Source organism: Drosophila hydei, unplaced genomic scaffold (assembly GCF_003285905.1).
Source record: "Drosophila hydei strain 15085-1641.00,03,60 unplaced genomic scaffold, DhydRS2 tig00008119-arrow-pilon, whole genome shotgun sequence".
Taxonomy (NCBI): domain Eukaryota; kingdom Metazoa; phylum Arthropoda; class Insecta; order Diptera; family Drosophilidae; genus Drosophila; species Drosophila hydei.
This window is the reverse complement of record NW_022045830.1, coordinates 5916925-5932172: the sequence shown is the minus strand read 5'-3', so window position 1 is coordinate 5932172 and position 15248 is coordinate 5916925. Positions and strand designations below refer to the sequence as shown.

The window sequence follows — 15248 nt, the reverse complement described above, 5'->3', positions numbered from 1 at the left end:
GCCACTTTTCCAGCATCACATATGCATTGTTCATTTGCCAAAGTTTCTTTCATCTTGGAACTACTGCTTGTATCAGCGTCTAATAAATACTTCTTTCTCCAGCCACTAACTCGGGTACTTTGTAAAAGTTTTTGCTCAGTTCTATGCAAATGAAGCCAGGCATTTAAGTTGCAATCGTTATCCCAGCTCAGAGCCTCACAGGCACTGAGAACTATCCATAATTTACATTAGCTGAACGCAGAAGCCACCAATAAGCAGCTCCATGGATTAGCTCTAGTTGTTGCGGCTCCACAGACGCCAGCCCACAGGCGTTGCGTTGCGTTGCGTTGCAAAAGAAACGCAACAAACCCACTAACAAATCCATTATAAGCTTATGCCAAAAGCGTTGTGTAAACTTTTCACACGAATTGCCAGTTTCAGTTTTTCAGTTCTCAGTTTTTCATTTCATGCAGACAAGGCGGTGCAATTATTTGAAATGCGGCTGCAGCGCCACCACGACACAAGCTAACCAGACCGCCAAAGAGGTAGGGGCAGAGACATAGCCGGCGACCCGACTCGGACCCAAGCGCAGCTGGAGCTGGCAAATGGAGTCAAAGTCAAAGCCAAAAGCCCGCGACGTACGTGCATAATTAATTCAGTGCATAAATTCAAGACGTTGCCTTTCCAGCAAAGCGGAGCGGGTAACTCTATGAAATTATAAACTTTATCCTTTACAACTGCAGAGCTTCCACTGACTGGCTTTGTGATGCGCCAATGTCGTCAGATGACTAACTGCACACGGCTTTAAATAAATTAACACGCCAAGTGAATGTGCCAAGCCGAGATAACCAGGGGCAGGCCTCTGCATAGGCAATTCTATTCTTAACAAAGTCGGGATTAGGATGAGCTGGAAAATTGTAACAAGAGAGACGTATTTGAGAAGAAACAAATACTAATTGGAAATAAATAAAAATATTTTAAAATTCGGAAATTATCTTAAAATCGATGTTTTTCGATATATGTGTATGGTAACATTTATAAACTCATTTAAGGATCGATTAATATGAATAAGATTTAATTCAATGTTGGCAAATTATTTCAAAGCCGATATTTATCGATATTTATATACACAGTAATGGAGGCGTTGTCATAGACATAGACAGGTCGATAAGAATGTGTATGTATTGATTCAAATAATACTTGAGGAGCTACTTCCAAATCGATATTTATCGATATATGAATATAGCAAAAGAGGCATTTAATTGGGAATGCATAATAAGATCGATTATCAAGAATAGACATTGATTTAAATAATACTTGGGATAGTATACAGAAATCGATATTTATCGATAAATGTATATGGCAAGGGAGGCGTGAATTTAAAAATGCATGGTAATATCTGGGAACATTTATAAATATAGATAAATAAGTATTCTTAGATATAGGTGGAGAAGTAGTTGTATATAGATCGATAAGTATGAATAGATATAAATCGATATATTGTATTTTGTATCAATTCAAGTATCCAGTATCAACTATTTCATGATTTCCTTCTATTTAATTAGAGAAGTTTCCATAAGATTTATAGACCATCTACCACTTCTTCTATTTATAGGGTATAAAACACAGTTTGAAAAGGCAGCAAAACGATTTCAGCTGCTGTCGCCAGTTGCCAGTTGGCAGTTGGCAGTTGCCTCTGCTCTTTCTCTGTTCTTTATTTTCAGCTCTTTCGAGTGCTTTTGCTCTTTGCATTTTGACATTGTCAGCAGACGGCGTCCTCTATATCCTTTGATGCCTGGCAGCAGGCTCAAGACTTCAGCTCCTGGTGCTGGTAATTGAAAACGCAAGTTTATTTCGCACTTATTATAAGTGGGCTGAGCCGTAGGCGTAGGCGGCAATGGGCGTGGTCGCATTGAGTTACCAGCCAGTGGCGCACTTATTGTATTAATCTGATTTTTCGGCAACAGCAAGTTTGTAATTAGTAAAGTTTTGATTGTGCCTCGTGCAGAATTTCTTTCATATTTCTCACATTTTCAACTTGCCTCAAATTGATTTCCCGTTCATCAGCACCAACGTAAGCCCATTCGGTGGCAGATGGGTGCACTTTGCATAAGTACGAAGCCTGGCCCGGGCCTGCAGTTCGAGTCGAAGCTATCGAAAGCCGCTTTGCAACTCATTGGAGATGGTAGCCGCTGCCGATTGGATGCCTTCTCACATGTGCCTCCGGCCAGGAAGCGCATGAATTGTGCAGCAGCCTCTGAGCAAACGTCTCCAACTGGCCAAGTAAGCGGCTTAGAGTCGGCTCTCACCAAAACAAAAAATGTTGTAAAAAGTGCGAACTGCATGTAGAATTATTCAAAATTCGTTCGTGCGCACTGCGATAGCAATAGCAATAGAAATGGATGGAAAGTGTGGCGAATGCATATGAGCTTTTTCCACGTCTGACATTTACAGTCCATTAAAAAATGCAAATCACACGGGGAGGCATTAAAGTTTGCCGCCAATAAGAGAAAAAACGAATAGAAAAGAAAATAAAATAAAACACGCCCTGCGAGACATCCAGAAGCTGCTCCAATTCGAACAGTTGCCAGCAACAATTACTGTAGTCACGTCGGGATCAAAGGGCGGCAAATAACATCAGCGTGACATGGCTCGAGTCGGACAAAGAAAAACAAAATATGGATGCGGCCTGGACAATAGGCGGGCTCTGCTGGCTGCCAACGTGCTAGAGGAGTTGATTGGAAATGCGTTCATATCCTGGTGGCGTGGCATCCGGTGTGAATCGCGGACACACCAAACGAAACTCTGCAGGCGCACATTCAGGTGCACATCCAGGTGCTCGCATGCTCGTGTCCGATGATTGATTTTGCCCCAACTGCAAAACAAACTAATAAGCACCACAGGCCGTCCGGCCGACAGACGAGCAGGCTAGCAGGCTGGCAGGTTGGCAGATGGGCTGGTGACAGCGCTTTTATTGTTGTGCAATAGTGCGTAGGTGTTTTTTGCAACTGCAGACACACATGCCAAACACACAAGCACACACACAAGCACACACATGTGCACACTCAGTTATGTAGGTATTTCAGCATGTGCACGGATCTTAAGCGCACAACAATGCTGCTTGTACACATGAACAGTTCGTAAACAGGATCAGGCAGCTGCACGCAGAGTGCATTGGTTCTCACGTTTTTACTACTATGAAATACAAAACGGCAAATATAACAATAAATCAAGGTACGAGTCCTTTCACTTAAAGCTAACCGACAAACTTTGATAAGCAATCAAGTTTTTATTTTATATTGTATGTAAAATTAAGGAAATAATCATATGCATACATTCTTTTAAAGGATACTCATTAGTTAAAAACAAAGCTGAACAGTTATCGATTTATATTGTAAAATTTTATTATAAATACTTAATACATAAAAGCGAACTTCAATATTAATCTAATTTTTTTTTTTATAATATTATTTCCTAACATAATTTGTGTATTATACAAATATGTCTTGAAAATGTATTTTGAAAAACTGTGAAACTTTCAGTAGCGCCATCTGTATTTGAACTAATGTACCAGTTATGGTGCACTGCTTAAAGTAACATATTACACTGCTTGCAAAGCTGTGTACAGCATTGCGCTGAACAAGCAGTTCACTAATTTCTTAAGAACGCAAGCTGACTGCTATACATTTTATATACTGAAGAAATTGAACAATAATAAACTAATCGATAGATTCTTATCGGCTTACTCTTGAACTCGGAATTTTGTAGGTTCACTCAAAAGCTCAAGCCAGGACATGCGCAGAACAACCTACGCTGACCTTAACCACAACAACAAAAGCTGTAGCTGTATCTGTCGCGCACAACAACAAAAGCTGTAGCTGTCGAACACAACAACAAAAGCAGTAGCTGTAGCTGTCGAACAAAAGCAACGCAAAGCCCACTGGGCATTGCTTGGTGCGCAAAACAAAAGGCGCGAATCCAGCGCCGAAAAAAGCCAAACTGAAGACCTGAAGAAATGGCATAACTGGACGGACAGAGTTTGATGAATGCCTGAGCGTAGCTAACGAGCAGCGCAGGGGTTGTCGTCAGCACTGGAACGTATAATTTGAAGTACGCAAAAGATTTTCAGAACCAAACCAAACATAATAAGAGCCACAACAACGTGACTGGCCGAAGCACAAACGTCGACCTTTTTTAAAGCTGTTTTTCGGTGTTGTTGTTGCTGTTGTTTTTGTTCGTTTTCGTGTCTGCAAACTGCAAGCTTCTTGCTCTTAGCGTCCTCTTATCAGAGCTTGTTTTTCGGCACGTTTTTCGTTCTGGTTCTGGTTCGCAGATGCTGTAGCCATGCGCTGGCCTTTAGTACACTGAGAATTGTGGCCACGGCAGGAAAGAAAGTTGTGAGGCTCCATTACTTAAGTAATTAATAAAAGTACAACTGAGTCAACAGAGACAAAGTAAAGTGTTAAAAGTGTTATTAAATATAAATATTTTATTTGATAAAACGCGCAATTGAAAGATGAAAGTGTTTTTGCTCTAAATATGCTGGGGAGACCTTGATATTGTGTTGTGCGAGTAAAACAAGGAAAACGCACTTTTGATTAGCAATTAACTTAGTTAAAATATAACGTAAGTTTTCATTAACGAAACCCCACAAATAGAATGCCTTCACTTGCCTAGGCCACTAAGCTGCCCTTCTGACGTTCGCAAAGCTATTTTTGGCTGCAAAGATGGACGCGAAATGGCAAAAAAGGCGTCCCCCAACAATGTCAGAGTCCGCGCATGTGACGTCACAGTACGCACACATACATAACCACCCACTCACCCAGTCAAACAGCCATGTATACACATACCTTTTCGCAGCTCAACGTCACACAGCTCTGTAATTGTTAGACGCTGTGGCGCCACGTAGATTTGTATTTTTTAAAATAATTTGGTCTTTATTAGTTTATACTTTAACTGAAAGTCTGATGCAATGCGCTCACACAATCTGGTCAGCCTCCAAGCGAAACTTGAGACTTTAGTAAGAATTGCTCGAACCGCTAACCGCACGACAGATTCGCTAAGCCCTAACCTGAATTAATACAAGCTCAATACCCTATCCATCGTCCTGCAGGGTGTGTTGTCACTGAGCGAATTATGCGTATGAGTATCAAATTCAGGCAGCTCCCAAAAAGAAGATTATAAAAACGTAAATGAATTAATGCCCACTGAAATCAATTTGCCTTAGTCAAGGCTAAGAGCCCAATTTATTGCCAATCGCGACAAAAATGTAATTTATTGAAGCTGCCCAAAGATAAAGTGACATATATATAAATTCTCACTAAATTACAAATATTTTATAACGAACTGATTGTATAAAAATGATTTTTAATTAGCCAGAGGCAAAGTTTATAATTGAATTAGCCAGTTAATCAAATGGTTAGGGCAGTAACACGTAATACTTGTTTGTATATAATGCGTATGCTAAGATAATCTAATGAATCATGAAATGATACATTTTTTATATACATGCAATATTCAATATATATATACATAAAATCTATTAGCACTATTCTACTACCATAATACATCAGCGAGTCGACTAAATCAAATTGAAACTCACTCAGAAATCAATAAATGTATTCAAGTTGCATTAAACCAGTTATCCTTATGGTAATTTAATTAATCGAAAGCTATTATGCAGTATATCGGCAATATTAGCAATATTTGTCACGCTTTTTGGACAAAGCTTTACAAACGTCACGCGCCAGAGAATCCGAAGTATCTGGCAACTGGCAACTGGCAACTGGCAACTGGCAATTGGCATATGGAATTCGAATGGCATACAGCATCGGTATCAGAGCTAAACAAATAATATTGCAAATCACTTGAACAGCTCTACAAATGCTAAACATCACGACAACAAGCTGCGATTCAAATTAAATTAATATTAAACGACTTTTAAAGCATGTATACCTCAGCTCAATGACGTTTTGGGCGCCCCATCACCGCTTAAGTGACTAATGAACCGGGGCTTGAGCAATGTAACACATAAAACACTTGAGAATAGAGCATAATGCATGCTAGAGGCTGTGAGCTCAAGCTCCGCACACTGTGAAGAGCAATCTAAACATGTTCGCAGCGACCTAAGAATACAACTTTAATCAAATAGATCAAATATATCCTAAATTGCGTAGGCTATTTGTGTGCTTTATGGAGAAATTGCAAACGTCTTTAGTTGACTTCATTGTAGCAATCGAGGCAGACAGACGAATTCGCATTAAGCTATTGGACAGACATTGCCCCAAGTGCGGATACATTCAATTATAGACTAGCAAATGCGACAAACTGTGGGATTTCAAATTTGCATAACTGAGCGGATGACAAAGTGTGAAAGACATGAAAGATACAATTCATTATGTATTGTGTGCGCATCTGCAGTCTTCAGATTCTTTTGTATCTATCACAGCTGACAGCTGAAAGCTGGTACAGTTGAACTAACTAAATATTGTGGACCATCCGAATTTAACTAAATTTGAAGTGCCCCAAGATAAAGGAAATAAAAAACGTGTTGGCGCAGAGCGTCAGAGCAAGCACAGAGCATTCTGCTAATTAACTAGAGTTGCGTACAATATAGTAGTGTCTGTTAGATAAAAGTGACGCGTACTTTTTCCGCTTTGCTGGCAATTAGAGGCAAACACGTTGAGAGAACACAGTAAAACACAGAAACGAAAGAAAAAAATACAACTTTTGTTACGGAAACAGCAACAGCAACAGCAACACCAGCAACGACGATTCTGATGAAAGCCAAATACACAAAGAAATGCGGCAATCGCCGCTTCAAAAACTCGTTTTCGGTTCAAAAATTACAAATTCAAAAATGCCGGTTAGAAGCGAACGAGCCCTCCAACCGAACCGCCAATCCCCGACAAGTTCGACGTAGCGCAACAGCCGCATCAAGCTCTGCCGACACGGCCCAAAGCTCGGACCGAGCACAGAGCTTTATCAGCGCCGTGTAGGTGATGCCCACGGCCAGCCAGGCCGAGGCGCATACTCTGGTCGAGATTGCGCCGCAAAGATGCCGTGTAGCAGCCAACGCTCTTTTCAGTCTACTCCATTCGCTGATTGCGCGCGGTTCCACTTCTCGTCGTGCTTGCCCACTGTCAAACGCATTTCTGTGGCGCGAAACAGTGTATTTGCTAGTGTGAAGGTAGCTAACACAAATATCGAAAAGAAAATACTTAAACAACTGTGTGTACTCTTGGCCTGGCTTAATGCAAGAAAATATTATTTATTCCCAGCGCGTTTTTTGTGTGTGTTTGCTTTATGAAGAAAAAACAAACAACAAAAATAAATAAAGAAAAATTAAAAATGGTTTTGCTGCTCAAAATAAAAGCTATTTTTGTAGCTGATTTAAGCATTTCAACAAGGGCTTCAAGATTAAAATCTTTATATAAAAAATGTCAAACAAAATTAAAAAAAATCATTCAGTTCTAATGCTTAAATTGATGCGCACAAGCGAAATATCTAAAGAATCCAACCAGTTCACAATTTACCGTGCTATAATAACTTAATTAGTCAGTCGAATGTTGCAAAATCTATAATATAGTACATAAGCATTTTTATAGCACCTGTGTGAAACAAGAATTGATAGCCCAGTCAGGAACATGCCCACACATAATTCGATAGATAGCTGCAAAAACTATTTTGTATCTTGCTGACGGTATCAGAATTAATGGATTTTATGTACACAAATCTAATATATATAGTCTGCATGAATCAATGCGCTATTGTTGTGATTTTGGCCAAAAAAAAAACAACAGAAACAACATCAAACGGGGCTAATGACTGTGAATAGCAGAGAGAAAGGCCAGCAGCATGTATAATACACAATTGTTGGGTCTAATGGCTTACTAAATGGCAATTATAATTGCCTTTCACACGCTCAAAATACACAGACTCATGACTAAGAAATGTTGTAAGTTACCGAGGAATTCCCTCTTATTACAGTCTTTGGAAGTTTCCGTTTCGCTATCGCGAAAACCCCACATTAAAACTGAAATTCCAATAGACAATTTGCTCGAATTGCTCAAAACTGATTGCCACACAAATGGACGCAAATTTTCGACCATTTTTTGATGGTCTACAATATGTTTTTTTTTCTCACTCCGTTCTGCTTGACTGCCCAACTGTGAAGCCAAAAGAGAAACTTCAGATGGCTAATTAGCAGTATACCTTTGTATACCCTGTAAAGAACTTAATCCATTCAGCAGTTTGTTATCATAATAACCTTTGATATAGTTATAAAAAAGTGAATCCAAATGCTTTGTACGAGCAGCTCATTAGTTTATTCACCTGTTTGTGTTAACTGTCGCACCATAGTTGATTCACATCTGTTGTTGTTCTCACTTTGATGTTATGCTAATTCATGCAAAGCGTGTGCCCACTGCCGGTTCTTGCTTTGAAGGAAGTGCCTGACTATATATATACCGCGACTGCTATACATATATGCCAAACACATATAACAACAACATTGTGACCTAATCAGAGCTGAAATGATAGAGAGAGAGAGGCGAGGCGAGAGAGTATTGGGTGGGCGGTGCCCGATAGTTTTTTGTTTGCTTTCCACAGCCTTGAACTGATTCAAAAGGAAAATGTGTTTGGATAGCATAATTTATGGGCCACGCGTAGCGTTCGTCAACAATCAATCTATGGGGGCTCTGACCAATAGTATATAGCATTTTATTTAATGAAAATTTTCGACGGTTTAACGAACCCAGTGAAATCTTACCGTCATGGCTTACATTGGCTGATAACGAGGTCGGCCACAATCAAAAGTTACAACTGCGCCGCGCTAACAAATGTCTGCTGTCTACTTAAAGGTTTGAGAACTGAGATATGTAAAATGTGCTACAAATAATTCGCCTTTTACTGGGCAATGAACTCTGATTGCCTTTCACTCGGCACAAGAGCAAGAAATAAAAGAAAGGGGAAGGAATAATATAATAACAAGCGCAAAGTCGTGGCTTCAAATGCCAGATTTCAAGCTGAAGATTATGTCGAAATCAAAGCTAGACACATAGGGAAAATAAATAAAACTTTTAATGGACTCGTCTAAGACACACGTTCGCAAATATTACTTAACAAAAAAATACACAAATCTCTTCTCGTACTGCGCAATTAATACATCGTAAAACAGAATACATCGTAAGACATTGAATGTGAATTGTTAGTTGCGTTTCACTGCTGAGATGCGATAAACCTAGAGAACAAACTATCTGAGCGGCTGCTAAATCAATTCAAATCACTCGTATTTTAAAGAACCATGTACACGGTATTATAAATAATGAAAACTAACTCCAATGTAGCTAAAAATTGATTCGGAAAGTTAATACTGGAGCTAAAGAAAATAAAATAAAATGAAATTGATTAATGCAAGAGATTTTCTTTAATTTCAAAGATTTGAAATTTAGAGTCAATTTTGAATTCAAAATTTTTCTTAATTTAATATAACAAAGTATAATAGAAATCTGATTCCAATCAGAAGCTTACACTGAACAAAATCTTAAATGTAAAATACATAATTAGTTGTTCAAAAATCAAAGAAAATCTAAGCATAATTCGCTTGAAAAACTTTTCTCTTTTGTTATTCAAAAAATCTACAATTTTTCAAGCTATAGTAATTAGAACACTATTAACCTATCTATTTCTAGACATACCAAATGTGTTACAAAATTGATCGTATACTTTCTATATAAACAACATTGCGGTACACAATACTATGAATAGACATATGTACATATATAGCTAATCTGATTTGATTATAAAATGAACCTGACTGAAGTTCAGTAAAATGTTGAATAAAATCTAATTTGGTTATTAAACAAATGTGATCTAATCAGCTCAGCTAATCGCTATGCATATAAAATGAAAATATAATTCGAATCACATAAAAATATTTCGATTTAATTCCTGTTTTAATCAACAACTTTTATTCTTATATTTTTTTAAATTAATTAAAATTTTTTTATTCTAAAAATGCTAATAAAATGATGTCTTGCAATGAAATCTTGGGAATTTGATTCTTTCAGGCAGCTTCTTCAAGTATCCCGGCTGCAATATGGAAACGGAGTCCCTGAATCGCAAGAACTCCTCACGCAAGAGCTCTGTTGTGAACGGCAACGGAGATGCAACCACCAAGTTGACAAACGGCGATGAGACAACAGCTGCTGAAGGCGGTGGCGGTGGTGGCGGCGAAGTGACACTAAAAGCCAAAATGAGTTTATTGAATGGCTGCACCGTCATTGTGGGCTCAATCATTGGCTCCGGCATCTTCGTCTCGCCCACCGGCGTGTTGATGTATACGGGCAGCGTTAATTTGGCATTGATTGTGTGGGTCATATCCGGACTCTTCTCGATGGTGAGTGCTTGGAATTTACGAGAGGGGGTCAGTGCCATATAAATATTGATTAACTAATATGCAAATGAAGGCGCCGTTAACTAACTAACCGAACACCTGTTGGCTGTTTGTAAACAGTTGTGGAGGCAAAGTCAAGTAATGGAAATGCGCATGCCAATGTAAAGCTATCAGCAGGACCAATACTCAATTATTAATGCGGGCTGCGTTTTGTCTTTTAATGAAATTATTGAAATTCTCGCATACCCCAAGCACAGACACACATCCAAGCACGCAGGACCGACACGCCCTTGTCAAGAACACGCATTGCTTGTGTTGCTGCTGCTGCTGCTGCTGCTGCTGCTGCTGCTATTCAATAAAAATTAAGTATACGCTGCGTGGCCGCTGACAGTTGAGTTGCGGAAATGACAGCTGCTTTGGGGTTGAAAGAATCCAATTACTTTAAGAATACTTTAAACGAATCTATTCACAGCACACACAAATTTCTCCTGAATATCGTCTTTAGGTGGGAGCCTACTGTTACGCCGAGCTGGGCACCATGATAACAAAATCTGGAGCTGACTACGCGTATATTATGGAAACTTTCGGACCATTCATGGCTTTCATACGCTTGTGGATCGAGTGTATGATTGTGCGACCCTGTTCGCAGGCCATCGTGGCGCTAACGTTCAGCACCTACGTGCTGAAGCCCTTCTTTCCGGAGTGCACACCACCCGAGGATGCGGCAAGGCTGCTCGCCGTTTGCTGCATATGTGAGTATGCGAAATATATTAGAGACGGGTAGCATCAGTGTTTCGTACTTGACCTATAGATTAGACCCCATTCGAGCAGATCCCCTGAGAACAGAGTAAATATGAATGTGTATGCGAAAAGTGTTTGCCATCGGCTTATCAGCAGCAGTAACCGAGGCGGGAGGCACTTTGATTTCCGTTTTATTGTTGCTGTTGTTGTTGCTGGGGGTAAATAGACTAAATAAACAACACACAAATAAATCTATATTTTTTTACTGTCGTGTAACAGCTGACAAAGATCGATTGGAAAAATCCAGCAATTTTTAGATTAGGAAATTGTAACGTAAAATTATTTAATTTTGAAACTTAAATTATAAATATAATTTATAATTTATAATTAGAATTTTAATTTAAAATATAATAAATTTGTGATGATAGAAATATTCATTTTAATAATCGTAGTTCATCTTTTAGCTGTGATCAACTAAATATTCATTTTAAATCATATTTCGTATCAGATTTGTTCAGCTTTTTATTTCAGTTGTAGACTAAGAAATCCAAGACAAACATCTTAAAGAACATCATTTATATCATATGACATTTTCCGAGATAAACATCTGAAAGGACATTATTTATACTATATGACATTTACAAAGCCAAACAACTGAAAGGACATAATTTATACATATTTGATCAGATTGTAAAGTTCACTTATGTAAAATTAATTTGCTTTAGCTTTCTATCAACTCCGATTCATGTGATTTATATTTGCAATACTAGGCTAAGCGAAAGAGATTCAGCCCTAGACCATTTATACTAGTTAGTCTCTGACATCTCAAAGTTAGTTAAACCAAATGTCAGACCATAACTCAGGCAGCTTCAACACGCTGTGACTGACTAACTGATCACGCTGTTTTTGCTTATTCAATATAGATTTAATAATGCGGAATTTTACGCGCTCCAGCTATAGAGAGAAAGAAATAAAGTCAATGCCTTTTACATTGTGTAAATCCTAGGTTTATTACATCATCCGAATAGTTGAGGCACTCCGAATGCCTTCTTTCAGTCGCCGGCCGTTTATTGAAGCTGCTTTGTTTTCATTATTTTCATTTTGTACAGTGGTGCTAACATTAATCAATTGCTGGGACGTTAAATGGGCCACCGCTGTGCAGGATATATTCACATATGCAAAAGTAAGTTAAATGGGATTTGCAACTTAATGTTAGAGCTTACTACTGAGCCAGGACATTGGCATTTGCAGCTGCTGGCCTTGTTTGTCATCATTGCGACGGGCATGTACCAGCTGTATATGGGGAATGTGAAGTACTTTACGTTCGACAATAGCGATACGCGCGTTACTTCCTTGGCATTGTCCTTCTACTCGGGCCTGTTCGCCTACAACGGCTGGTAAGCGTTAAGCGGCTTTGTCTTGTCGCTTGGTCTGTTTGGTCGCTCTAATTGGATCTGTGCTTGTTTGCTGACAGGAATTACTTGAACTTTATCATTGAGGAGCTGAAGGATCCCGTCAAGAATCTGCCACGCGCCATTGCCATCAGCTGCACACTTGTCACCGTCGTCTACGTCATGGCCAACGTATCCTTCTACACCATCCTGTCGCCGGAAGAAGTTTTAGGTTCCTCTGCAGTGGCTGTGACCTACGCGGAGCGCGCGTTTGGCATGCTGGCCTGGACCATACCAGGTGCGTCCTGTTTAACGAAAGAATGTCGTTTAGTTCTATGCTAAATATCTTTTCCTTTTCTAAATATCTTCAGTTTTTGTGGCATTGTCCACATTCGGTGCCGTCAATGGCATTTTGCTCACCTCTTCGCGTCTGTTCTATGCGGGCGCCAACGAGGGGCAGATGCCAGAGATCTTAACCATGATTCAAATTCAACGCTTTACGCCCACGCCCGCTGTGCTGGCCATGGCTCTGCTATCCATGCTGTATCTTACGGTCTCCGACATCTTTGCGCTTATCAACTACGTGGGCTTTGCGACTTGGGTAAGTTCAACTTAATTGTTTGATTGGATTTGTCTGACATTTGCTTTTCCCTTGCCAACAGTTGAGCATTGGCGTTGCGGTTCTCTGCCTGCCCTGGCTGCGCTGGGCTCAGCCCAACTTGCCACGCCCCATTCGCGTGCCCCTGGTATTCCCAATTGTATATCTAATTGCCACCGTCTTTGTCACTGTTGTGCCCATGTATGCCAGCCCCGTGGAGACAGGCTACGGCATACTCATGATACTGTCGAGCATACCCGTCTACTTGGTGTTCATTGCCTGGAAGAGTAAGCCCATATGGTTCCAGAAGTCGATGGGTAAGTTGTGAAGTGGCTCGATGGCACACCTGTACATGGTCCAGCTACTTGTCCTTATCGTGTGCTCACCTAAAAAAAAACTATTTTGCAATTCTGTTTCATATATGATTTCTGCTGTGCTCCTCCCGTACCTTGCAATTCTTCTAGGCGGACTTACACGAGCACTACAAAAACTGATGATGGTTGTGCGTCCCAAAGCGGCGTCAAAGGTTTTTAAGTTTGCTCCTTATCCTAGTTTTCCTAAGTTTGTTTTTCGACACTAACGACTAACCAATACACATCCTGCCTGCCTGCATTTGTTTTACATTTTACACTAATTACTAACAATCGGGCTTCGGGTCCGCTTTCATGTTTCCTTAGCACTCTTAAACGTGTGTGGATAGCCACTTGGTTATTCACTGTAGCGCACTCAAGTAGAACTTAGTGGCTCTTAAGTGCTTAACTAATGTAACCAATGCTCTTGTACTTTGCAGTAAGCCTCACACACTTCCTGCAAAAGCTGCTCATGGTACTCGGCAAGCAGACGAAACCAGCTCAGGTGTAGAGATTAGTGCGTGTATGATGGGGAGATGATGGGGCAACAGCCATTGTTGCCAGAGACTACTCTGAAATTATTAAGCAGATGGAGACATCACGTTAGCCAACAGCAAATGATAGCATTTAAAATATAAAACTATACAAAATGTATAACAAAAATTTGGTAAAAATCAAAAAAAAAAAAAAAGAAAAGAAATGAAATTACAATAATTTAGCTTTTGTGCAGCCAGGCAATAACGCAAATAAATACACAAGATTCCAAAGCTCGACGCGCTTTGAAATACAATTCTCAATTTTAAAGCGCGCCCAGCTCCAACAACATAACTACGAATAGATATATTTTTATATATGTTTTAAGCTTACACCCTTAAGCCCCATGCAACACGTTTCATTGTCTCAGCACACAAAGCTTTGGTGCCAATTGCAAGACTGTGAAAAAAACAACAAATGCAAACTACAAGGGAACTCGAAATGATAATTGCCCAAAGCTAAATGTTGCTTGAAAGGAAATATAAATTTACCGTTGGCTTTCAAATTTAAGCAGGTACGAAAGATATAGCATTGTTGCACACATTTATATTAATATGAATCTATGTTTCCATTCATTCATTCGCATCAATTATTTTACAAGAGAAAATGTTCAACTCGCATTTAATTAGTGTTTGTAATTGGCAGCGCTTTTAAGAATGTTGATTAAAATAGTTTAGAAATTAGTTCGACATGCTTCACATACTCAGAAACATTTTTGCATTTTAAGTTTAAGTCTTAAGTATTCTCTAAGTTCAAGTTTCGAAGGCTTTTTATTAGATCTGCCAACTGCCAACTTTATGTAGTTTTCGAAACTATAAGCATCCAGATGAAATCCAGTTACCTTATACCCTAACTACAATAGAGTACATCGCAAGTCGCACATATCCAAAACTGACAAATTGTTCAAAACATTGCCAAGAGACACGAAAACAAACATATTTATCGAAAATTGAATTGTTAATTGAAACTTATTACGATTTTCTGCATGAAATAATTGTTTAATTGTTGCTTTAAATGTTTTTAGCACTATGAAATAGCAGAGTATACCCCATATATAAGCAGATATATGTATATTAAATATCGAATTATGTAACTGTTACACATTGTATTTGGCATATTTAACTATTTGTGTTAGCCCGAAGCCGCAGCTGGAGACGCTGCTCAACTACGATTATGGAACATATTGTTGACAATAATATTGCAATTTATATAAATGTGTATATACATATATAAATTATATATAAACTGTATTTTATGTA

At 39.1% G+C, this 15248-nt stretch overlaps 1 protein-coding gene across 2 annotated transcripts; it reads left to right on the top strand.

Annotated features, from left to right (window-relative positions):
* Positions 1-4351: 4351 nt before the first annotated feature.
* Positions 4352-15189, top strand: LOC111597908 (Y+L amino acid transporter 2). 2 transcript variants are annotated; one of them, XM_023312848.2, is made up of 10 exons: positions 4352-4605; positions 10050-10378; positions 10881-11127; positions 12226-12299; positions 12368-12513; positions 12591-12805; positions 12879-13108; positions 13170-13422; positions 13570-13631; positions 13896-15189. In XM_023312848.2, the coding sequence occupies exons 2-10, from the start codon at positions 10079-10081 to the stop codon at positions 13896-13898; spliced, it is 1530 nt and encodes a 509-aa protein (XP_023168616.1). In that variant the 5' UTR covers positions 4352-4605; positions 10050-10078; the 3' UTR covers positions 13899-15189. The 2 variants fall into 2 exon arrangements, with proteins under 2 accessions (XP_023168616.1, XP_023168615.1); XM_023312847.2 differs by lacking the exon at positions 4352-4605 and adding an exon at positions 7059-7168.
* The last annotated feature ends 59 nt before the right edge of the window (positions 15190-15248 follow it).

Bases quoted from the DNA above. Each gene is read 5' to 3' on its own strand.
- LOC111597908 (XM_023312848.2), top strand. From the start codon at position 10,079: ATGGAAACGGAGTCCCTGAATCGCAAGAACTCCTCACGCAAGAGCTCT. The intron at 12,806-12,878 runs GTGCGTCCTGTT...AAATATCTTCAG, and splicing joins GCTGGCCTGGACCATACCAG to TTTTTGTGGCATTGTCCACA. The intron at 13,109-13,169 runs GTAAGTTCAACT...CCTTGCCAACAG, and splicing joins ACGTGGGCTTTGCGACTTGG to TTGAGCATTGGCGTTGCGGT.